This window comes from Stegostoma tigrinum, chromosome 12 (assembly GCF_030684315.1).
Source record: "Stegostoma tigrinum isolate sSteTig4 chromosome 12, sSteTig4.hap1, whole genome shotgun sequence".
In the NCBI taxonomy this organism is placed as follows: Eukaryota; Metazoa; Chordata; class Chondrichthyes; order Orectolobiformes; family Stegostomatidae; genus Stegostoma; species Stegostoma tigrinum.
This window is the reverse complement of record NC_081365.1, coordinates 65,513,409-65,538,965: the sequence shown is the minus strand read 5'-3', so window position 1 is coordinate 65,538,965 and position 25,557 is coordinate 65,513,409. Positions and strand designations below refer to the sequence as shown.

The 25,557-nt window shown below is 40.0% G+C and overlaps 1 protein-coding gene across 7 annotated transcripts in view; it reads left to right on the top strand.

Annotated features, from left to right (window-relative positions):
- The window catches only part of fancb (FA complementation group B), a 58,039-nt gene that overhangs the window by 3,575 nt on the left and 28,907 nt on the right, over positions 1–25,557 (top strand). For 6 of the 7 annotated variants that reach the window (XM_048540650.2, XM_059650381.1, XM_048540648.2 and 3 more), the window contains exons 3-8: positions 3,454–3,609; positions 6,409–6,507; positions 13,339–13,467; positions 13,782–13,948; positions 16,749–17,200; positions 21,492–21,732. In XM_048540650.2, the coding sequence (XP_048396607.1) occupies positions 3,454–3,609; positions 6,409–6,507; positions 13,339–13,467; positions 13,782–13,948; positions 16,749–17,200; positions 21,492–21,732 (1,244 nt within the window). The remainder of the gene's footprint in view (positions 1–3,453; positions 3,610–6,408; positions 6,508–13,338; positions 13,468–13,781; positions 13,949–16,748; positions 17,201–21,491; positions 21,733–25,557) is intronic. The other variant, XM_048540649.2, reaches the window with a different exon arrangement.

Genomic DNA, 25,557 nt, shown 5'->3' with positions numbered 1-25,557 from the left:
GCAGTAGGTCAAAGCAACTGTGGTGAACAAATAGAATTTATCTCTTCATTCAATTTACAAATATAGCAGTTTAAACAATTCAGACAGTCTAAAATTACTTCTGACAAGACTCGATGCAAATGAATATTGTTTCTCTACATTTTCTCATCAGAATGCTCTTGTAGATCATTGTGGTCTTAGAAAGTTTAAAGCTTGCTTTTACTAAAGTCTAGACATAATTAATATTCATATATTGGCAAACTTTCTTCTGTTCAGGTGTATTTACTTTTACCTGATTAATCTAATTGAACCTACTCAAGAAAACATCTTTATTGAGAAATCACTTAAATGTGTCCAGGAAGAGAAGAGAAAAATATTCACTAAATTAACAATTCTACATTACAAATCTTATCATCTTATGTTCATATAATACAGAATTCTAAGCATGCCTTTATGAACTTGCCATGTAAGAAATAAATATTGCTAGAAGCCATTGATTCGTCAAAAGCATGATTCTGCATATTTTTAGATTTTTCTGTCAGTGGATCTTAAGACCAGTTATGCTTGGGAGCTTTTAGCTCAGTTGTCCAGTGATACTGCAGCCTTTGTTATGAATTTTCAGAATTTCTTTTCTGCTTGCTCTCTTCTATAAATTGCACATGTAAGTGGCAGAAAAAAATGAATTATTTTTGTTACTTTGATATTTCTGAAGTGGATATTTCAAAGAGACACAATGGCTTAGTGGCATTATTGCTAGGCTATTAATCCTGAGATCCATCTCATGTTCTGATAGTAGAATTTGAATTCAGTAGTAAAAGAAATTTGGAATTAAGAGTCTAATGATGACCATTGAAACAGTTATCGATTGTTGGGAGGGAGAAAAAAAATCTGGTTCACTAATACCCTTTCGCAAAGGAAATCTGCTGTCCTCACCTGCTCTGACCTACATATGACTCCACACCCACAATGACCAGTTGTTAGGGATGGGCAATAAATGCTGGCCCACTCAGCGATGTTCTCATCCTGCAATTGAATAGAAGAAACATGTATGATTTGTAGCTCCATTCTTTTGTGGAATATGGGTGCTGCTAATAAATCTAGCATTTTTGCCCATTCCTAAAATGCCCTTGAACTGAACTTGAAAGGCCATATCAGAGGGAAGTTGAGTCAGTCGCATTGTTGTGGTTCTGGATTCTCCCATAAGCCACACCAGAGAAGGACAGCAGATTTCCTTGCCTGAAGAACATAAGAGAACCAAAGGGTTTTTATCACAATCGATAATAGTTGTCTTGCTCACCACTGAGACTAGCTTTCAATTTCAGATTTTTAAATTGAATTTAAATTCCATAAACTGTCCAGATGAGATTTGAACCTTGTCCCCAGAGCGTTAGCCTCTGCCTGTGGCTTGCAAGTCTGGTGATATTATTACTACACCATAATCTCTCCATAGATAATATTTAATCTTAATAGCAGTAATAGGTGGCATTGAAATAATCCTGTTCTTACCATTTCAGTATCAAATAATATTAGTGTCATTTTATCTACAGTTCCAATGATAGAATAATCAGTTCAGTGATAAAATAGAAGAATCCTTTCACTTTTTTAAAAAAAGTTTAAAATTGATCTTATTCAAGACACTAGTTCACATTCAAGTCTCAGGTTGTTTTTTATTTGCCTTTCCCCAGGGGTTGTTCTGGGAATGGAGTAGGGAGACGAGTTAGCATTTGCAGTGTTGATGGTTCATCAATCACATGAATTATCAAAATACTGTCAGTCAAGAAATCAGAAATAGGAAAGGATAGGTTTAAAGTGGCAAAAATAAGAGAAACATTTACGAAAATAACTTCAAATATTCCTGAAAATATCCTGTAAACTGGCCAAAACAATGCACTGACTTTCTGGAACTTGTACAGCAGCTTCAATTAAGTGGGAAAACAGCTTTGAATAAATTAATACATTTCTCAACGAAAAATACCACTGCCAGAAAATATTTCATGGTTGTTGTCAAGGAATTCTATTGATTTTAACAGCTGCCAATAAATTCTGCAAACTGTCAACCAAATAGGGTAAGAATGCACAGTTAATTTTTGAAGAGATAGGAGAAACTGTCGATTGCTGGAGTCAGAGATAACAGTGTGGAGCTGGAGAAGCAAAACAGGCCAGGCAGCATCAGAGGACCAGGAAAGTTGATGTTTTAGGTCAGGACCCTTCTTCAAAAATGGGAGAGGGGGAAGAGAGCTTCAAAATAAAGAGAGAGAGAAGGGGTGTGGCTGGGGAAGGTAGATGGGATGGTGATGGATCAGTGCAGGTAGGCAGTGGTGGGGATTGGTCAGTGAGGTGGGAGAGAAGGTGGTGGACAGGTTGTGTCAGGTCATGGAGATCGGAATTAGAGGGCGGGTTGGTCCTAGGATGAGGACTGTGGTGGGGAGATTTTGAAACTGGTAAAATCCACATTGAGACCATTGGGTTGTAGGCTCCCAAGGCTGAATACGAGGTGCTGCTCCTCCGGTTTCTGGGTGGCGTCATTCTGACACTGGAGGAGGCCCAGGATGGACATGTCGCCCAGGGAGTGGGAGAGGGAGTTGAAGTAGTTGGCGACTGAAAGGTGTTGTCTTTTGTTGCGACAGGCGCTGTACAAAGCGGTCTCACTGATTTAGAGGAGGCCGTATCAGGAGCAGTGGATTCAATAGACCATATTGATAGATGTGCAGGTGAACCTCTGACTGATGTGAAAGATTTGTTTGGTGTTTTGGATGGAGGGGAGGGAGGAGGTGTAGGGGCAGTGTAGCACTTACTGCAGTTGCAGGCAAAGATGCTGGGGGTGGTGGGACTGGTGGGGAGTGTGGAGCAGAGAGAGCAGTCCCCATAAAAGGCAGATAGAAGTGGGGAGGGAAATATATCTTTGGTTGTGGTGTCGGATTGCAGGTGGCGGAGAATGATACGTTGAATAAGGAGGTTAGTGGGGTGATATGTGAGAACAAAGGAGATTCTGTCTCTGTTTTCGTTGTGGAGAAGGGTTTTGACGGCAGAGGTGTGGGAAATGCAAGAGATGCGGTTGAGAGTATTTTCGATCATCGAAGGCGACACGTTGCGGTCCTTGAAATAGGAAAGTATCTGGGATGTTCAGGAGTTGAACACCCCACCTTGCGAGGAGACAAGATGGAGGATTTGGGAGTAGGAGATCGCATTCTTGCGGGTAGGTGGGTGAGAGGAGGTGTAGCCTAGGTGGCTGTGGGAGTTAGTGGGCTTGAGTAGATGTTGGTTTCAAGGCAATCAGGAGACAGAGGCCCAGGAAGGAGAGAGAGTTGTCAGAGATGGTCCAGGTAAATGATGTTAGTAAAGTTAATGAACTGTTCAAGCTCCTGCTGGGTGCATAAATTTTTGAACTTGTAAAGGTTTATGCAACAGTTCTGTCCTTAATTGTACGTAATATACCATGGCTTAAATGAAATAACGATCTATCTTTTACCCTAGGTTGTTGCTGTTTGGCAGGAGGTATGGTCAGTACAGTTGGATGACTTCTTAGGCATAGGATCAGAACAAATCTTGTTGCTCCCTTCAGCAACTTGCACTGTTGAAGATGGCTTCAAAAATTTTGTATTAACTGATCTTGGTGAATTCCGTCACACTGTATGTATCTACTTTTACTTCATTTTGCCATATTGCATATTTTGCAGTTTAATTTTACATCTGTTCCTCCACCTACTTTTGTATTCAGTAGCTTGCCCCATAAATTATCCCGTAAGCCTCCTTTACTATCTCATCTACCTGTCCTGCCACCTTCATGGATCTGTTGACATACATTCTGAGGTCTCTCGCTTTCTTTACCTTTCTCAATACCATCTGCTGTTGTGTATTCCTTTGCTTTGTTTGCCTTCCCTCTACATAATTTACGTTTCTCCAGATTGAATTCCCATTGCGCTGTTTTTTACCCACTCAACCACGATGAGAGATTAAATTGGCATATGAAGCCCCCTGAAGGGTCTAGGCCCGAAACGTCAGCTTTTGTGCTCCTGAGATGCTGCTTGGCCTGCTGTGTTCATCCAGCCTCACATTTTATTATAACAGAAAGAATATGATGGCTTTAGAAAAGTTTCTGCGAGGATACCTGCATGATGAAATAATGATAAATGACATTGCTGAATGGAGACATAAACTGGAGGAGATCTGATCTGCCATATTATGAAGCAGTGTGGGAGATGGCCAGCTGGCAATCTTCTTGCAATTAACTTGTAAATTAATGCAAATTGATAAAAGTAGCTCCTTGCACTGTAGAAGCCACATGTGCGTCAATTAGTTTTACTGCTGGACTTTTGTTTAAATGTTGACGGGTGAAATTGTGAGACTAACAAAGAGGGAAAAGGAAGCATACATAAGGTCTAGGCGACTGAAAACAGACGAAGCTTTGGAAGAATATCAGGAAAGCAGGACCAATCTGAAACTAGGAATTAAGAGGGCAAATAGGGATCATGAAATATCTTTAGCAAACAGGGTTAAGGAAAATCCAGAAGCCTTTTATTCATACTTAAGGAGCAAGAGGGTAACTAGAGAAAGGGATGGCCCACTCAGGACAAAGGAGGGAAGTTATGCGAAGAGTGAGAGAAAATGAGTGAGATTCTTAATGAGAACTTTGCGTCAGTATTCACCGAGGAGAGGGACATGACGGATGTTGAGGTTAGGGATAGATGTTTGATTACTCTAGGTCAAGTTGCATAAGGAGTTGGTGTGGGGGGGGCGGGTGGCGCGGGGAAGTGTTGGGTATTCTAAAAGGCATTAGGCTGGACAAGTCCCCAGGTCCAGATGGGATCTATCCCAGGTTACTTAGGGAAGCAAGAGAGGAAATAGCTGGGGCCTTAACTGATATCTTTGCAGCATCCATGAGCACGGGCGAGATCCCAGAAGACTGGAGAATTGCTAATGTTGTCCTCTTCTTTAAGAAGGGTAGCAAGGATAATCCAGATAATTATAGACCGGTGAGGCTGATGTCAGTGGTAGCGAAGCTGCTGGAGGAGATACTGGCGCATAGGATCTTTTTACATTTAGAAGAAAATGGGCTGATGAGTGATAGCCAGCATGGTTTTGTGCAGGGAATGCCATTGTCTTACCAACTTAATAGAATTCTTTGAGGTAGTGACAAAGTTGGTAGGTGAGGGAAGGGCGAATGTCATGTACGTGGATGTCATGTACATGGACTTCAGTAAGGCGTTTGATAAGGTTCCCGATGGTTGGCTGATGGACAGAGTGAAGTTGCATGGGGTCCAGAGTGTACTCGATAGATAGACAGAGAACTGGCTGGCCAACAAGTGACACAGAGTTGTAGCGGAAGGGAGTTTCTCAAAATGGAGAACTGTGACCAGTGGTGTTCCACAGGGATCTGTATTGGGACCGCTGTTGTTTGTGATATTCATAAATGATCTGGAGGAAGGTATGGATGGTCTGATTAGCAAGTTTGCAGATGACACTAATGTTGGTGGAGTAGCAGATAGTGAAGGGGACTGTTGGAGAATGCAGCAGAAGATGGATAGATTGAAGAGTTGGGCAGAGAAATGGCAGATGGAGTTCAATCCAGGCAAATACAAGATGATACATTTGTGAAGATCCAATTCAAGAGCGAACTATATGGTAAATGGAAAAGCCATGGGGAAAATTGATTCAGAGAGAGATCTGGATGTTCAGGTCCATTGTACCCTGAAGGTGGCAATGCAAGTCGATAGAGTGGTCAAGAAGGCATACGGCATGCTTTCATCGGACCGGGTATCGAGTACAAGAGTTGGTAGGTCATGTTGCAGTTGTATAGGACTTTGGTTCGACCACATTTGGAATGACCACATTTGGAATGCTGCATACAATTCTGGTCACCACATTACCAAAAGGATGTGGATGCTTTGGAGACGGTGCAGAGGAGGTTCACCAGGATGTTACCAGGTATGGGAGGGTGCTAGCTATGAAAAGAGGTTGAGTAGATTAAGATTATTAACATTAGAAAGACGGAGGTTGATGGGGGGACCTGATTTTGGTCAACAAAATCATGAGAGGTATAGTCAGGGTGGATAGCAAGAAGCTTTTTTCCCAGATTAGGGTACTCAATTACTAGGCGGTCACAATTTCAAGGTGAGGGGGGAAAGTTCAAGGGAAATATGTGTGGAAAGTTCTTTATGCAGAGGGTGATGGGTGCCTGAAAGGCGTTGCCAGCGGAGGTGGTAGAGGTTGGCACAATAGCATCATTTAAGATTTATCTAGACAGATACATGAATGGGCAGGGAGCAGAGGGATACAGATCCTTGGAAAATAGGTAACAGGTTTAGGTAGAGGATCTGGATTGGCGCAGGCTTGGAGGGCTGAAGGTCCTGTTCCTGTGCTGTAATTTTCTTTGTTCTTTCTTTCCACTGTCATTATATTCTAATTACTTAAAATATTTTTATGATCTAGGTTAACTCTGGACATGCTGAAGAAAAAGAAATCTTGACTTATGACATGGGAGATGTAAATTATTACCACACTATCCAAGCTCTGGAGGCAAGATTACAGGTTTGTATTATATATAAAATGTATCTTTCAGTTGTCTTTTCAATAATCCATGTTATTTCTTTAGGTAATCATGATGTAACAGAGCAGATGTAGACGAGTCAACCTCTCAAAATTTTGCATAGTAAATCGTGAGTGAATTTCCACACCAATTCCACTTCCCTATTGAATCTTCAAACTCCTTGACTTCCTCAATACCCAAACTGTATAGATTTAAGTTTTGAATATACTCATCAACTAGGATATGTATGATCATTTGGGTAAAGAATTCGCAAGATTCACGGTGTTCTGCATGAAGACATGTATCTCCTTGACATAAGTGGTCAACCCTTTATCCTGAAGTTCTGACACATAGTTGTAAGTTTTGCAATCTGGGAAACAGCCTTTAAGAATATTACGGGTTTCCATGAGATCATCACCCATTTACTAATCTCCGATAAAAGCAAAGTATTGGGTAAGATCAGCAGGTTTGGCATAATGTGTGGAGACAAAAACAGTGTGAATGTTGCATGTCGAATTTGACTTTGTGGAACTAAGATCGATATAGGTAGTACATAAATAAACTTAGCACATTTTTAAGGAGTGAAGAAAATTGCACAAGAAAAACGTATAAAACTATGTCAGATAATATTTCTCCCAGATTGTAAAAAAATTATTTTGGTAACCAAAGTTTGTAAAGGTAACTGAATTAAGGTTTAACTATATGCTGATATAATACAGGTAAAGGTAAAGTTGCCGTCGTTCCAGAGGACCATAGAGAGAAAGGTAATTGGTGATTTAACCTGATGTTCACCCCAACTCAGATGAGGGGAGAGGTTGAGAAGGAGAGTTCTTGAAAGTAACCTCAGCTGATGCGGGAATTGAACTCTTGTTGGTGGCATCACTGTGCATTACAAACCAGCTATCTAGCCACCTGAGTTAACTGTTCCCTCATGTTGAGTTTATATGTGATAAAAGGAAAAAATGGGGACAGACATTGAGATCGAAAGCAATGATAATTAGATTAATCCAAGTTTCACTTCCAGCATTTCCCAACTTGCTGCTATTGTTTGATTTCTGCCTCTCTGCCGGATGTGTTCAATAGTATTGAAGGAATGTATTTGTATGTAGATTGCAAGGAAAATTACATTTACAAATGATAGATTTCATCTTAGGAACTTGCATGTCATAACTTTAGCTGTTTCAGTTATTTAATTCATGTTTGAATTGGTTGTATCCTTTAGAGCTACCTCAATATTTCATATTTTAAAAACAGCACTATAATTCACTACCTGCTTCTAATTTACACAACAATCTGTTTAGAGTTAGAAAAGATGACTGTAGTTTCCAGTGCCTAGTAATGCAACATTGGCAGTGAACCAGCACGAAAATGGACATGATCTACTAGTGCTGAATCTGTTCAAATGTGTAATTCAAACAGCTAAACAAATGTGACAATACATTAATTTCAGTGAATTCCACTCATTTTGAACATTCCTGCTGGGGCTACCAGAAGGAATCCAATCAAAATCCGTTCATGGTTCAACAAAAACATAGAAAAGTTTATGGTAATTTAGAAATCAGAAATTATTCACATGCAGTCAATTGAGATTAAACTACCTCTTTTCTGACTCCTGTTTAAAAATTTACAGATTAAATCTTCAACCTTCTGAGGTGATGAGATTTTTCCTCTGGAGATAGGTTTTTATAGTCAAAAACAGAAATTGCTGGAAAAGTTCAAGTCTCGCAGTATCTGCAGAGAGAGATAAGAGTTAGTGTTCCAGGTCCAGTGACCCTTCCTCAGAATGGACCAGGATTTTTTTGGACCAGTTGCTTTGATCCCCAGTTGCATTGATTTTGTGTCCTTTCTAGAACAAAGAGTTTCTGATTTAATTTCTTGTATCTGAATGAGTGACCTGCCTTGTAATTGTCCTCAGTTTACAGAAGATTCTGCCATTACTTACTCAATGTTGTAGTTACATTTGCTCCATAGAAGCTTGTAACATGAATCAATCAGTTTCAGTAATGGAAACCTTTTCGTTATAATAAGCATCAGAGTCACACTATAAAAAGGTTACAGAGATAGTAGGAGCTACAGATGCTGGAGAATCTGAGACAACAAGGTGTAGAACTGGATGAACACAGCAGGCCAAGCAGCATCAGAGGAGCAGGAAAGCTCATGTTTCGGGTCTAGACCCTTCTTCAGAAAAAATAAGAAGGGTCCAGATCCAAAACGTCAGCTTTCATGTTCCTCTGATGCTGCTTGGCCTGCAGTGTTTATCCATCTCTATACCTTGTTGTCTTACATTATAAAAAGGTTTTGTTTTAAGGTTCTATGCTGTATTAGTTAGCAACACATAATGTTCCCTTTTTATTAGTACTCTTTGTAGAGAATTTGCTGCTTATATATATTTGTGTAATAAAGGTGCATATGTATATAATTTAGGAATTTGGGGAAGTGTCTTTTTGAAAATTTTCAAATATTTTGGATGTGCATTCATTTATTGACTAATAGCCATAGTCAATACTACTTAACACTTTTTTCTGTGCTTTAGTTAATATGGTTCTTTCAAGAAAAGTCATTTGGACACTTGACAAAGTTTGTTTGAAAATGGGGGAGAGGGAAAAGAGAGATTATGGTAATGGACATTACCACTTCGTCGGATGTGTTTACCCAGTTCCGTGTGCTGCCGTTAGTCTAGAGGAATGCACAGCAATTCCTTAAGAAAGTTACACACTTACTGCACTCCTCAAGGGTATGAGCCAACCATCTTCTGTCTGCTGCGTCACAGTCATTCTAACTTTGGCATTGCACCCATCTGCAGCCAAGGCGCATGGTCTACCAATCGCACTATTGTATACAGCATCTTGCCTCAATAGCTCTCAGTCTGTTCACAAAGCATCCCTCCTTGCTGTGCTTCCTACTGACTTGCTCTAAACATATCTCCACCATCTGCGTCCTCACTAACATTTGTAGGAGTATTTTGGCACAAATTGTCCACCATAAGGCACACAACTTCCACCACAGCTGCAGGTCCCAGGACTGCACCTAAAGGTAGTAGAAGGGCAAGGAAAACAGAAATCTTCTGAGGGCACTTGGTTGGCATGTGGTGATATTTCATTGTAAGTAAGGTGTTTTACAGCTGCATGGCTAATTGAAATGGGGTCTCCAGGAGAACAGGTAATGATTGTTTATTTCAGGCATTTATGGAGAGAATCTTTAACACCAGTCTAAGATTACTCTGCTGAATTAAACCACCACTGTTCCTCTTCCTCTTCCATGAGACTAGTTCTATAGCCCAGCAGGACAAGAGCAACTTTATCTTTTAATTTGCTAGCCTCTTTATTACTGACGATAAGGCTAAAGCATTAACCCCTTCACTAACTTCATCTCTCAGGTACCCCTTATTGGCCCGAGTGCTTGCTAAAAGTAGCTGATACGGCGATGTTGGCTTTTCCCATTATGCTCTGCACCCGTCAATAATGAATATGATCTGTCTTGGGGTTTCAAAGGCAACAAGTCAAACCATCTGTACTATCTAGTCTTCAGTCAAGATTATTGATGTAATGCCTTGTTGCCCCAATTTTTGAATCCTCACTGCCATACCTCCTGGTGTAATAACTTGGGCATATTAGACATGAAATTAATGAGTTGTGCAACAACCAGGGCATGGGAGATGATTCTAATCCTCCTGCATATTTATTCCCCAATTCTACAGTTCCTCCCACAAGGTGATAAAGTCTAGAAGTTCAGTCGGGTCTGCTCAGCCTGTTGCTGGACTGTATACCATCTCTTGTACGCTTGTACAGTCACTGAAGTGTTCAATCAGTAGTGGGATAACGTAGAAGAAATGGTTTAATCATTGTGCCAGGTTGTCTGATGATTTCACAGCTTACCTCTTTGTATATAGCAACAAATTCTACCTTTCTGACTCTTGTTGGCACCGCTGGTTGTAAGCACAATGAATGGTTGTAGATGGAAAATGGAATGCTGTTTCTGTATCAAAACCCCTGTTGCTGTGTGTTAATAAATAATTAGGGTGGCACGGCTAAGTGGTTAGCACTGCAGCCTCACGGTGCCAGGGACCCAGGTTCGATTTCATCCTCGAGCCACCGTCTGTGTGGAGTTTGCACATTCTCCCTATGTCTGCGTGGGTTTCCTCCGGTTGCTCTGGTTTCTTGCCACAATCCAAAGATGTGCAGGCTAGATAGATTGGCTGTGCTAAATTGCCCATAGTGTTCAGGGATGTGTAGATTGGATGGGTTACATGGGGATGGGTCTGGGTGGGATGCTCCAAGGGTCAGTGTGGACTTGTTGGGCCGAAGAACCTGTTTCCAAATTGTAGGGATTCTTTTCTATTCATTATTACCATTATCCATGCACATGACAGTTGTTGGACCTTTTAGCGTTGACATATAGCCTCCTATAAACCCACATATTGCCTCTTCTGTTAGTCTTCTCTATCTTGGATGAGCATATACTACTAAAGAGATTTCTACACTACATCTACTTAAACTTATTGTGTCAGGTATAGTACTTACTACATTTCCCTCTGTCTCTTTTGTTTGTGGTGGTTTATTATGATAGCACTCATAATCTCCTTTATTTAACCCAAAATTCTCTTCCCTACAAAAAGTCTTAATAGGCATTGACTCTGGTACAAGTGGGATTGCAGCTGATCATCATATTGTCATGCATATGCTTGTTTAACATGAGTCTCACTCATCTGGAGGAAATAACATCGAGGATGATAGACACTTGGCCTCCTTATCTCCTCAACATCCTGAAGGGCCCTTCAGCTGTGACTTCTGTCAGAATGCAGTTTAGCAATCACTGGAGGTTGCTGCTGGACCTGCTTGCTGACACCTTTGTGGCTTTTCAATTTTTATCTACAACTTTGTGGCATTGTGGCTACAGTGATGATAACATCTGCTGCTGCACCTGTTTGGGACAGTTGCATTGAACTTATTTGGCAAACATGAGAAATCGAACAGCTTCTTTGTATTGGGACTTATTAGTAGTCACAGCAGATATAAATAAGACTTTTGTGAAGACTTTTTATTCTGTATTTTTAAAAGGGGGCTGTAATGAGAAGAGATTTGTCTTAAAACCAAGGACTGCTGCGTTGTTCGAAAGGAAGTAACGTGATGCTCATTGTAAGCACTTTTTACACAGCTGTTTGTTCAAGTAGTGGTTAAGTACGGTTGTAGTCAAACAGAACTCAAGAAGTTATGTATGATTAGAGCTTTCATTGGCAACAAGTGGCTGACTAGTTTATGGACTAGTGATCAGTTATCAATGACCAGGCCTTTGTTTGCCAACAACTGTGTAATTGGTTCACAAGCTGAATAATTTGGGGCTGCGGATGAGAAACCGGAAAGATATCAAATCTCCAACAACTTTGGAGGTGTCTCTGTTCTTTGCAATACAAGCACTTGGCTGAAGAAAACTAGTTTATCTTTCCTTCAGTTGCTTTAAACTGTGATTTTTAAATTACAAGTCAGATGTTTCATAAGCCTCTCTTTGTCTTTCACTGCTCCCTCTCTGTGACTAACACTGTATTCTGCTCTCTGTTTTGCTGCCTGATGATTTTTGTATGGTTCCCGATCTGCCTGTAAAGCAGGCAAAATAACACTTATCAGTATCTTGGTACATGTAAAAATAATGAATCAAATGGAAGCAAACCAGCTGTAGTGATTGTAATGAGGTCAGCCAGGTGAATCTCCTAGAATATGAGTTCCCTAATTGGCCCAAGATAACAGCCCCTATTAGGGAGCCTTGGCTGACAGAATAAACGAGATTGTCAGAGGTCTTGTTCACAGAGAGCTGGCTGTAGGAGGCCAGACCAGTTTCAAGTACTGTGCATGTGTAAATAAAGGATGACTTGGTGATGGGATATCGGCTTCTGTGGACTTATTTCACCAACCACTCTGTGCCTCTTGTGAAACAATAGAAGCACCTGGAGAAAGATAACTGAGACCCAGCTTTGTAACTAGCAGGAGAATCTTAAGAAGCATCTCTAGAACCTTGGAACCATCTTCCCAGGCTTTCCCTCTGTCCAATGTTTTGTTTTTTGTCTGTGCATTTGTGTAAAAGTTGGAGTTTATAAGAGGAGTAGAATAATGTGCTAATGATTCATAACCATTTATCTGTACCTGGAGTATAATTACTTGAAATAAATAGTAATTTAAGTTAAGTACAGGAACTTGGGCTATGCTGGGTTCAAAAGACAGGTAAATTACAGAACCTTTCCATACTTCATAAAACATTTGACTTTTGTGATGCCGCCGGGACTGGCAGGTCTTGATTTCCAGTACCTGACCCCAATAAGGACTAACACTCTACTATAGAACTCCCTATAACAGAGGGTGGAAATTTCCAACAAGGAAGGCCAAGGGATTCTTCAGTATGGACCTCCTGCCTTTATCTAGTTGTATGCAGCACAAGCCATATCATGCAACTATGCTAGGAAATGATAAATGCAGTGGGATTTGACCCCAACCCCCCCCCCCCCCCCCACCCCACCATCTTGAAATGAATCGAGAAACGCCGCATTTTCCATAAGAACATGTTTTCACATATCTGCAGTGCAATGTGAGAGTAAAGCAGCTGTATGCCCTTATTTAGCCAACGACCCTGTTGGAATGCATTTGGAAATTGTTGACCATAGGTGTGGCTTTAAAGGTTACCACTTATCAATTATCCATTGCAGAGATTCCTACGATTGTCTCTCATTTCCTAACATTTTTTGTCGTTCCTTCAGAAGCTGAGAAATTTCACCCACAATGGGTTTTTTTGTTCATGGAGCTGTTGCAATTCTTTGCTGTCCTAATATTTTCATGCATTGCTTTCAGCTTGGCCTGGCCTCCCTTGAAGAACTGCAACAACTATTAAGAGCTAAAGAAAGAGTTTTACTTCAGTCCACCAAAGCCCTAACAAGTCTTATTGAAGGAAAGCGGCCCACCCTGCCCAAAGCTGAGGAGGTATGACATTCTTAAATACTAACTGCATTTAACAGCTCATGCAAATCTTTGAACAAATGTATGACAATTTTGTGTTAATGTATTCCATGTTGATTATAGTAATCTGTCAAAAATTACATTAATTTTAAAAATCACTACTAAGTTCAGAATTTTTGGTTTGGTCAAATAGAATTATAATCAGTTGACTTGTAACAACTTTGTGTAAATTTCTAATTTATTATTCTACCCATGTGTTTTTAAATATCATAAAATAATTTGCGTCAGCAATGGAATTAAATCTAATAATTAATAAGCAAAACCTTGTACTTTCACAGGAAGGTTTGGTTTCTCTTTGGAATGAAGAGGAGTCGGACCTGCAGCCTCTTGTAGAGGAGGCTGGTCCTACTAGTCAAGTGTTAAACTACCCAGTACAGAAGATCTGGCAACGTGTAGTGGATAGTAGGTGGATTGTAGGGATACAATTATCTGAATCTGTCAACCTGTAAGTAAATTGGACAAACACAAAGGCACATTTGCTGCAATGGTGAATGCTACTAGTGGTTAAAGAGATGGAACTTCCAAATAGAAAAATAAACAATGTTAATAATCAAAAGAAAAATATTAAAGTCTACAGTTTTATCTGATTCACATATCAGGTGCAGATTTGCTGATTTTATTCATTTTTGTGAAACAATAATTAACATACAAATTAGAATCAAGAGTAAGCTCTCTGTTCCCTGAGCCTGTTACATTAACAAAATCGCGGCTGGTCTGATTGTGGCCTCAACTCTGCATTCCTCCTGGTTCATAATAACCTTTGTTTCCTGCATCAATCAAAATCTATGTACCTGCACCTGGAAAAAAGATAACTCTTCTTCCACTGCTTTGGAAAACCGAGTTCCTACGACTCCTGCCTCTCAGAGAGAAGCGTTTCTCCTTAACTTTGTTTTAAATAGAAGACCTCTTATTTTTAAGCAGTGTCCCCTAGATCTAATTTCTTCCACAGGGAAATCGTCCTTGCAGCATCAGACCTATAAAAGCCTCCCCTGTATGTCTCCATAAGATCACCTCTTGTTCTTCTAAACATCAATAGATGGAGGCTAGCCCATCCACATTTCCTCATATGGTAACCATTCCCCCTCAATTACGTTAATCATCTCTATACTGCCTGTAATGCATTTACATCCTTTTGTAAATAGAGACCAAACTATGCACTGTTCCAGATGTAGCTTCACCCATTCACTGTGTAATTAGCAAACATCCCTATTTTTATATTTTGTTCCATTCGCCTTTCTAATTACTTCATGTAACTGAATTTTAACTCTATGCGTTGCATGTACCTGGACACACAGACAGTTCAGTATTGCTAGTCAAATAACATACAGCCGACCCAAAAGTGACCCATTAAGCCTACTCTTTGCTTCCTGTTTGCTAAACAAACCTCCGTCTCCTATCTAATGTTACCCCCTGTACCTTTAGTTCCTATTTTGTGCGGTAATCTTTGATATGGCACCTTATCAGATTCCTTCTGGAATCTAAGTTTAGCACAGCTGCTTCCAAATGCTCCCCTTGATCCACATTGCTTGTTGCTTCCTTAAAAAATTTAGTCAAACGTGATTTCACTTTTCCAAAAGCACGTTGATTCTGTCTGATTTCATTGAGGTTTTCTAAGTACTGCTGTGTCTTCCTTGTTAAAAGATTCCAGCTGTTTCCCTATGACTGATGTTAAACTAACACAGGCCTGTAATTTCCTTCTCACTCTGTCGCTCTGTCTCGCTCTCTGCTCCTCACCCCCAAATAGAGGAGTCGCATTCATTATTTTTAATCTAATGGAATCTTGACAGCATTGAGGAAGTTTTTAAAACTACAGCCATTTCATCTGCTCTTACAGCAGCCACTTTGTAACACTCTAGGAGGAAATCCATCAGGGTCTGTGAACTTAGCTGTCAGTTTTAGTAATTTTGTCAGTTTCGTTTCCATAGAGAATGTTATTGTTTTACGTTCCTCCCTCCCTCTGGATGTCCATTCTATCCTCTACAGTGAAAACAGGCATAAAATATCTGCCCAATTCACCAGATATTTCCTTATTTCCCATTATTAATTTTCCAGACACTCTCACCAGCTGATCAAAACTCACCTTCCCTAATTTTGTTGTTTTATAACTTGTAGAAACTCTTGTTATTCCTTTATATATTTCCAATTAGCATTCTCTTGCACTCTTCAACTAACAGAATTATCCATTTTCCATTTTTTCCAAACGTCCTATCCTTTCTAAATATCATGTATGCTTGAATATTCAGGTCTCGGGTTTTTTGTCATCTTGGGAGCTAAGCCTCTCTAATGGCTACTGGATCATATATATTTTTCTGTTTATGCTGTCCAACTACCTGATTGCAGAAACAAAAAATTACTGACAGATCTTGGGCTTATCTTTAGGCATCATGTTTAAACCTACTAACTATTAATGTATACATGTGTTGATGAGTCTCAGTTCTAACTCTAGAAGTGGTATAATTGTTGATAAATATATAATCTGTTGCAATATTTAAAGTACACCCTATACCTAGTAAATTATTTCAGTAAACACAAAGCAGTTTTTACTATTCAGTGCAATACTTTGTTATTGGATATGCATAATCGTGTGAGTAATATTGACAGTGATAGATTACTTGTAGATGGTATCAGGAGGCTCAATCCTCCTAAATCATGTTAAACACTGAATTTTCAGTATTTGTTATTTTTACACAACTGTAACATCACTAAAGATAGGAACAGGAGTAGGCCATTCGGTTCCTCAAGTCTGTTCCACCATTCAATGAGATCATGGCTGATCTGTGATCTAATTGTACCTATGGCCCGTACCCCTTAATATCATTGTTTAGTAACATATTATCTATATCAGATTTAAAATTAACAACTGACCCTGCATCCTTGCCATTTTCAGAAGAGACATCTCTCCCAAATGATCTGGCCGTAATTCTCATCAGAGATGTTACCTTTGCTACATGTTGGATTCCATTCGTCCTTAAACAAATAACTTCCTAATTTTAAGTAGTAGATGTGAGAGACTGTGAAAAGAAACCAGAATATGTTTTGCATGAAAATATACCTTAAGATGAAACTAGATATCTGAGTCAGTTAGAAGGGACAGTAATGAGAACTAAAATGTTGGCAATCCAAATTTAAAAATTGTCATAGTAGATTAATTTCTTGAACATTAGCAATTTGTCCTTAACTTTTTAATAATCACAAGTTAGTTTGTAGTGATGGTTCGTCTGAAACTTTTGTATTGTTCTTTACAGAAATTTTGACTATTTGAGTTTGTCACTGGTGATGGATCGTGACTTTACTGCTGCTCCAGTGATTCAATCTCAAAGTAAAGTACTGAAGGTAAACAAATCCCAAGTATCAGCATCATTTCTCCAGTATCCATCAAAACCTCCAATGAAGAAGCCAAGACTGGAGGTGCAAAATGTACGTACTTTGAGTAGCAGCCATAAGGAAGATCCATGTTTTCAGATTTACAAAGATCATGCACAGACCATCACAGTTGTCACAGACTTGTCACCGCTACTGGTATACAGTAATATTTGTTGCTATGTATTACTGCATGGTACAATGGATCCTATTCAGAAAACTGGATTCATGAAAAAAGAGAAGATTATATCATGTGGCAGAATATCTTTAAACCTGGAGGACATCTGGAATGAAAAGTATGCAATAAACCTGTTGCAGAATCCTTTACTATGTACAGGTAACTATATTAGTTTTTAATTTAAAATGAGTTTATGTGAACATAGGGACCATTTTGTCATTGAGTCTCTCAAAAGGTTGATGTTAAACTAGAAATTACTTTTGTAAAGCAATTATATATTGTCACCTTGGATTTCAATACAATTCTATTAGCCAACTTACAATAATTTTTATATTTAAAGCAAATTTTAATTTTCCTGACAACCTTGAAAAAGACATCACAGGTTATAAAAGCAAATCTTACAAATGTGGAAAATCATTTTAGTTAAACACGTGAAATACTTATCAGCATCAGTAAAATGGAGAAAGTGTGTTAATTTTTCAGGTCAGCGACATCTACTCTGAACTGGAACATGGTAAGGAATTTAAGAATGTACAATGGCAGGGAAAGTGAGGATAAGAGTAAAATTTTTCGGGTTGGACACTAGATAAACGAATTGACAAGTGGGACGTGGTACGAGGTAAATGCAAATTGTTGTGGAATAATTTTGTTTCACAAAACAGTCACCCAACCTGCATCGCAACCCACTAGCATGGAGAAAAAAAATTGTGAGCGATGAATGCAATGCACAAAGCTGAAAGAAATGTAAGTACATCGTTGTTTGACCACAAAGGTGCGCGTGGAACTTCGGACAGTAGGAATGTAGCAAGTATATGGCCATGGATTTGCATAAGAAAAGGAAAAGATTATTGAAAGTGACCGAGGTATTGCAGAGGGGGCAACTCCTTTGAATTATTGAAAAGAGAAGAAAAGTACTGCTTGTTAATGGGATCATGTTACAGATGGCAGAGTCAAGGGGCAGAATCTTCCCAGTCCCTGAATGACATGAATAATGTTGAGTCGGTTTGGAATATAAAAGTGAAAATTTTCAAACCTCTTGAGTCTTTACAAAATGTGATGCTCCTACACTGTGGTGAGGTGATGTTAGACTACAATAGGCATTAGAGAAGAAGTAGGACTAGATAGGATTCTAAAATGGGATGATACTCAGGAATGTACTTGTGTGGCGTAGTTCTTAAACAGCAATATGTTTATAAATGTGTTCTCACATAGAATGAATTGTCAACAATGCAATATATGTGCTGTCAGAATTGTTACTTTCTCTTTCCCCTTCCACTATGTATTTTATGAAGGACAGCTCTTTGCAGCACTTTATTTGGTGCCTGGCTAGACTCTGAAACTGATTCCAGTGCCATGAATCCTGGGATGCCCCAGCATTGGCAAGTACTTCTGCCATTGCTGAATGGAAGAAAACACAAGTGGGGCACCAGACAAGCATGGCACATAGCTTATGAGGTGAACTGCAGAGAATAGCCTGTGAAAACTCACTGGAGCTAACTAGAGAAATCCTACATGAAACTGACTGAGATTAGTCATGCATTAATGGTACATTAAGGTTACATTGCTAGCTTAGTAATCCCAAGATTTGGATTCGTGTTCCACAGGCATGTGTTCAAATCCCTCCATTGTAGCTGGAAAATGTCTAATGGAAGTTTTCAAGATCGTGTAGGCTGATAGACTAGATTGGGTGAAGTGTCTCGTAAAAGAGTCAAGAATGAAAGAAAACAAATGTCAAGTGAGTTGTAAAAGAAGCTTCTGATTTGTGAGAAGAACATTTTCATACAGTGAATGGTTCAGGTCTGGAACATATTGTTTGGAAATGTGATGGAAGCAAGTTCAGTTGAGGCATTCGAGAGGGCATCAGATGATTATTCGAGGTGAAACAATGTGTAAATGTGTGGAGAAAAGGCAAGAAAATGGCTCTAATTTGTGATGCCCATTTGGAGAGCTGTTGCAAACATAGTGGGCCATATGCCACCTTCCTAAGCTGTAACACTTAGATGCTTCTGATTGTGGAACTTGGTGGGATGGACACTGAAGACAGTGGGAATCCATTTGTGATTCTGAGAACAGAGGGAAATTAAACAAAACAGTCAGTCATAGTTGTGGAAACAAAAACATATCAGAGGCACTGGTATGTGTAGTGGCACCGTCAGAACTACTGAGATGGAAAAGCTGTAAGAATGGAACAAAGACCTTGCAGAAAACAGGATATGAAAAAGTGTAGTCACCAAAGTAGCTGTGGGACGGTGTCAAGGACATTCAACTTGCTTAAAAAATTCTAGAATTGCTGCCGAAGCCGATTCAAAAAGAATATTCAATGTTCTCAAGTATTTGGATCACACAGTATTGTAGGAGCTGAGTGATAATGGGAACTGCAGATGCTGGAGAATCCAAGATAATAAAGTGTGAAGCTGGATGAACACAGCAGGCCAAGCAGCATCTCAGGAGCACAAAAGCTGACGTTTCGGGCCTAGACCCTTCATCAGAGAGGGGGATGGGGAGAGGGTTCTGGAATAAATAAGGAGAGAGGGGGAGGCAGACCGAAGATGGAGAGAAAAGAAGGTAGGTGGAGAGGAAAGCATGGGTGGGGAGGTTGGGAGGGGATAGGTCAGTTCAGGGAAGACGGACAGGTCAAGGAGGTGGGATGAGGTTAGTAGGTAGGAAATGGAGGTGTGGCTTGGGGTGGGAGGAAGGGATAGATGAGAGGAAGAACAGGTTAGGGAGGCAGAGACAGGCTGGACTGGTTTTGGGATGCAGTGGGTGGAGGGGACGAACTGGGCTGGTTTTGGGATGCAGTGGGGGAAGGGGAGATTTTGAAGCTGGTGAAGTCCACATTGATACCATTGGGCCGCAGGGTTCCCAAGCGGACTATGAGTTGCTGTTCCTGCAACCTTCAGGTGGCATCATTGTGGCACTGCAGGAGGCCCATGATGGACATGTCATCCAAAGAATGGCAGGGGGAGTTGAAATGATTCGCGACTGGGAGGTGCAGTTGTTTATTGTGAACCGAGCGGAGGTGTTCTGCAAAGCGGTCCCCAAAACTCCGCTTGGTTTCCCCAATGTAGAGGAAGCCACACCGGGTACAATGGATACAGTATACCACATTGGCAGATGTGCAGGTGAACCTCTGCTTAATATGGAAAGTCATCTTGGGGCCTGGGATAGGGTTGAGGGAGGAGGTGTGGGGGCAAGTGTAGCACTTTCTGCGGTTGCAGGGGAAGGTGCCGGGTGTGGTGGGGTTGGAGGGCAGTGTGGAGCGAACAAGGGAGTCACGGAGAGTGTGGTCTCCGGAGAGACTTGAGATTGTTGGGCTGATCTTCAACATTTGCTGCTCAGAAGAAACCCCTGCTGCATCCTTCTATCTTGGAAGGAAGCCAATACCCATTTATTAACTTCCCATGGTGACCTGCATATTATTATGTCCCGCTTTCTGAAATGGAAACATTCTAAAAGGTATTGAAAAAACCCGTGTCACTCTATTTGATCACTTCTTCGTCTGCATCTAGATTGGTGAGGTAAACAAAACACCACGTTGGCAGTGTGAATCAGAAGCAAAAAAAATTGTAACAAATTGCTTGAATTGAAAAGCTTGCACCATGATCTGAATGGCCTTTTTGTGTACAATAATTCATCTGATAAGCAGTAAGTAGAAGAGAAGAAAACTTATTCACATGATGGATGAGATTCATCATTAGAACACAGATTAATTTGTTATGATCAGTATGTTCTGTTCTGTTGCCTGATTTAAAATGATTGGAAAATAACTTTTTGTCTTCCCCTTGAATGAAACCAGAAGTGCATCTCACGCTATGTGGTGTTGTGGGTCAATGCTGAATCATCTGTCTAAAGTAGTCAGATTATGTTTTCTGTTTTTCAGCTACTCATGTAACTAATACAATTACATTTTGCCTTGAATATCTGTGTTTCATTTTCATTTTTTGCGTTATCAAGAAAAGAAAATTGTCTTAAGAAATAAAATTCTATTTTGAGATTTACTGTAATAAGAAACCTTTCAGGCAAGTCCAATTTTAGTCTAAAATATTACTTTGCTTTAGCCAGGGTTTAGATTTTTATGAACGCATACCTTTTAAATTGAAGTTATCACTTCCATTGTTTGCTCATAAAGAATACTGAAATGTTTGTGTGCCTTTAAATTTCATAGTGGCTACGATCCCAGCAGTTTTGTTTGTCTAGTACTAGTTGTCCACGTCCTAATGCTCTGCACACAATTCTCTCAGATTAAACATTCTGCTATCTGGATGAATATTTCTGGTCAAATTTTCTTGCAGTTATGAGTCTTTTAAATATATATGTTGGATTAAACTGTTGTAGTTTAAAATTTAGTATATTTTCATTAAAATATTTACCATCCATTTACATGATCTTTTCTTGTAGGTTACCAGAATTTTGTTTTCTATTTTAATTTTCCATCTTATTGTTTCTGTAGATAATGCAGTAGAAGATTTTTATAGCACTGTGGCCACTTCGCAAAGATCATCACTCCGAATATTTTCTCCTGATTATACTCTGACTCGGGTGAAAGCTTGGCTGTTAGGTTCAATGCAGTGTGAACCTTTGAAAATCTGCCCAGAATATCTACTGTGTTCTAAAAGTGGATCTCTACAGGGTATTCTTCTTAACTGGCATCCACAAAATCCTTTCCAAGGAATTTTAACAGTGTTTTGCAGGTATTCATTTTTATCATCTATGTGCCAAATTTGACTTTGTCAGTTGCTACTCACTATTGGAGAGTTCAGAATGATTTTATATAAATGTTCAAGAGATCACTTGTATCAGTTCCTCAGCACAGATTTTATTACACATCAACATCAAGATGTCTTCCAATTATTTCATATCAGCCACCTGCTGTGAGAAGAGAAGATGAGAAGCAGAATTAAATTGCACCAGCTTATGTTGTATACCATGTAAAATAATACATAAAAATAATTTTAATCTTATTGCGTGGTTCAGATTACTATTTCATCTGTTTTGATGACAACTGAATCCAGCAATATTAAATAACTCATGCTGCCAAGTCACCCTTTATTGACACAAACAGTTCTTGACTATAGTGCTATCTGAAGTCAGGCACCACAGTGTCAGTATCTCTGACACTCATCATTTTTATATATCAGCCAGGGCTCCCTAGCTGGATCAGATTAACAGCATTAATCAGGGAATATACTGTCTGACATCTAGCTGACTAACCTGCCACAGTCACTACAAATAAAATGAGTGGCACAGTGGTAGTGTCCCTAGCCCTGGACCGGAACGCCCGTAGTCAAATCTCACATGCTCTAGAGGTGGGTAATAACATTTCTGAGCAGGTTGTTTAGGAAAAATAGGTTAAATGAAACAAAAAGAGTAATCACCCAGGTAATCATTATTCAGATAATTCATTTTTTTTTACAAACAGTACAGCACAGCACAGGAACAAGCCCACCTCATCTTTGCTGACTATGATGCCATTCTAAACTAATTTGAACGCCACAGAGACTCGGTGGTTAGCACTGTTGCCTCGCAGCCTCAGTGACCCGGGCTCAGTTCCACCCTCAGGTGACTGTCTGTGCGGAACTTGCACATTTGTCCCTGTGTCTGCATGGGTTTCTGCCAGCTGCTTTGGTTTCCTCCTGCAGTCCACAGATATGCAAATTAAGGCCATACTAAATTACCAATATTGTTCAGTGGTGCGTAGGTTAGGTGTGTTAGCCATGCGAAATGCAGGGTTACAGGGATAGGGTGGGAATATGGGTCTAGGTGGGATGGTCATCAGAGGATCAGTGTGGACTCATTGCCCCGCATGGCCTGTTTCCACTCTTATAGATTCTGTGTTCTAATCCCAAATGCCTGCACGTGGTCTATTTCAGTTTATTCCCTGTCTGCTTGTGTTTCCGTCTAAAAGTCTCTTAAACTTTGTTAACATATCTGCTTCTTCCACTGCCCCAGCATTCCAGGCACCTACAACCCTCTGAGTGGAAAAAGAAGATTTCTTTATGCATCTCCTTTAAAATTTTCCCTATCTGTCCTGAAACCTATGGCACCCAGCATTTCAAATTTCCACCTCGGGGAGAAAAAAGACTGACAATTCACCCAATTGATGCCTCTCATAATCTTAAATGCTCCCATCAGATTATCCCTCAGCCTACAATGCTCTAGTAAACACTATCCCCCAAGATGTCCAACCCCTCTTTTTCAGCTAATATACTCAATTCCAAGCAACATCCTGCTAAAAATCTTTTGCACTCTTTTCAAAGTCTTCACTTCCTTTCTTTATTGAGGGAACAAGAACCATACGCTCACAATACCCCAAATACCACCGAAAGTCTTATACAGCTGCGACACGACTTACCAACTTTTATACCCAATGCCCTGACTGACAAAGGCATACATGCTGCACACCACCTCTACCACCTTAATCATGTGTTGCCACTTTCAACAGGCTATGAACTTGCAACCAATATCCCTTTGTATATCAATACTCAGAGGGCTTCTGACATTAACTGCATACTTTCCTGTTGCATTTGACATTCCATAATACATCGTCTCACAATTGTCCATATTATACTCCATTTGCCAGTTTTCTGTCCAACTTTTCAACTGATATATCCCGCAGTACCCTTTGATAACCTTCCTCACTAACTACTAGCCCACCAATTTTCACACTGTCTGCAGACTTACTAATCATTTTAATCTACCTACATTTTAATCCAAATCATTTACAAACGAGGGCCCAGCACTGATCCTTGTGGAACACTACTGGTCACAGACCTCCAGTCAGAAAATTACTCTTCACAATTGCACTTTGTCTTCTATGACCACACCAATTCTGTATCCAATTTGTGAATTTACTAATGATCACATGCAACATAATCTTCCGGAATAGCCTGATCCATTGCTATCTCTTCAAACATCCTTTTTGCTTCATCAAAAACTCAATCAACGTTGTGAGACAAGACCTCCCCAGAATAAAGCAATGCCGACTGTCCTAACAAGCTGTCTATGTCCAAATGCAACAAGATCTGGACAATATCCAGGGTGGGCTGACAAGAGACAACTAACATTCGTGCCCCACAAATGCCAGACTATGGCCATCACCAGCATGAGACAATCTAACCATCGCCCCTTAACATTCAATGGTGTTACTATCACTGAATCCCTCACTATAAACATCCTTGGAGTTAGCATTGATCATAAACACAGTGGCTACAAGAACAAGTCAGAGGCTAGGAAAACTGTGGCGAGTAACACACCATGTGATTGCCGAATGCCTGTCCACCATCTAAAGGTATAAGTCAGTAGTGGGATGGAAAGCTCCCCACTTGCTTGGATGATTGCAGTGCAACGACACTCGAAGCTTGACACCATTCAAGACAAAGCAACCCACTTGTTTGGCACTGCATCCACAAGCATGCGTTCTTTCCGTCATTGACGCGAAGTAGCATCAGTGTGTACTGTCTACAAGATGAATTGCAGAAATTCACTAAAGATCCTCAGCCAGCACCTTCTAAACCTACGACCACTTCCAGGTCAGTAGATATATGGGAACACCACCGTCTTCCAAGTTCCCCTCCAAGCCGCTCGCCATCCTGACTTGGAAATATGTGGTCGTTCTTTCACAGTCACTGGGTCCAAATCCTGGAATTCCTTCCCTAATGGCATCATGGGTTAACCCTCAGAAGGTGGACTGCAGTGGTTCAAGAAAGCAGCTGACCATCACCTTCTCAGGGGCACACTAGGGACGGGCAATAAATGCTGGCCAGCCAGCAACGCCCACATCCCAAAGAATGAATACATTTTTAAAAAAAATTCATTTTTCCAAATGCGAATAAATCCTCTCCCTGAGAATCCTCTTCAGTAATTTTTCCAACCACTGATTTAAGGTGCGCTATCCTACTATTTCCTGGATTATCTCTGTTGCTGTTAAATAAAAGAACAACATTGGCTATTCTTTGGTCTTCTGTGATCTCACCAAGGATGAAAAGAGAATACAAAGATCTCTATAAAGTTCCCAGTAATGTCCTCCCTTTCAATACCCTAGGTAGACCCTTGGACATATCTACCTTTTATGTTTTTCAAGACATCAAATATCACCATTTCCTTAATATTGATATGCCCCAAATGTTAAGATACCCCTCCTTAATCTTAGTGTCATCCATGTCCTTCTCCTTAGTGAATACCAATGCAAAGTAGCTCATTCTATTCCTCTGGGTCCATAAATAAATTCCTTCTTTTGTTCTTGAAGGGACCTATCCTTTCCCTAGTTATCCTCTTGCTCCTAATATATGTATAAAATGCCTTGGCATTCTCCTTAACCCTACTTGCCTAAGATATTTCAGGACCCTTTAAATCCCATGTAATTTGTTGTTTTAGTTATTTTCTGCCTCCTTTGTACTCCTCAATGACCTTCATTGATTTTTCAGTTTCCTAAACCTTCCGTATACTTCCATTTTCATTTATGCTCTTGAAATGTAAAATAACATTTCCTTAAAATCCGTTGCGTAGGACACTTACTG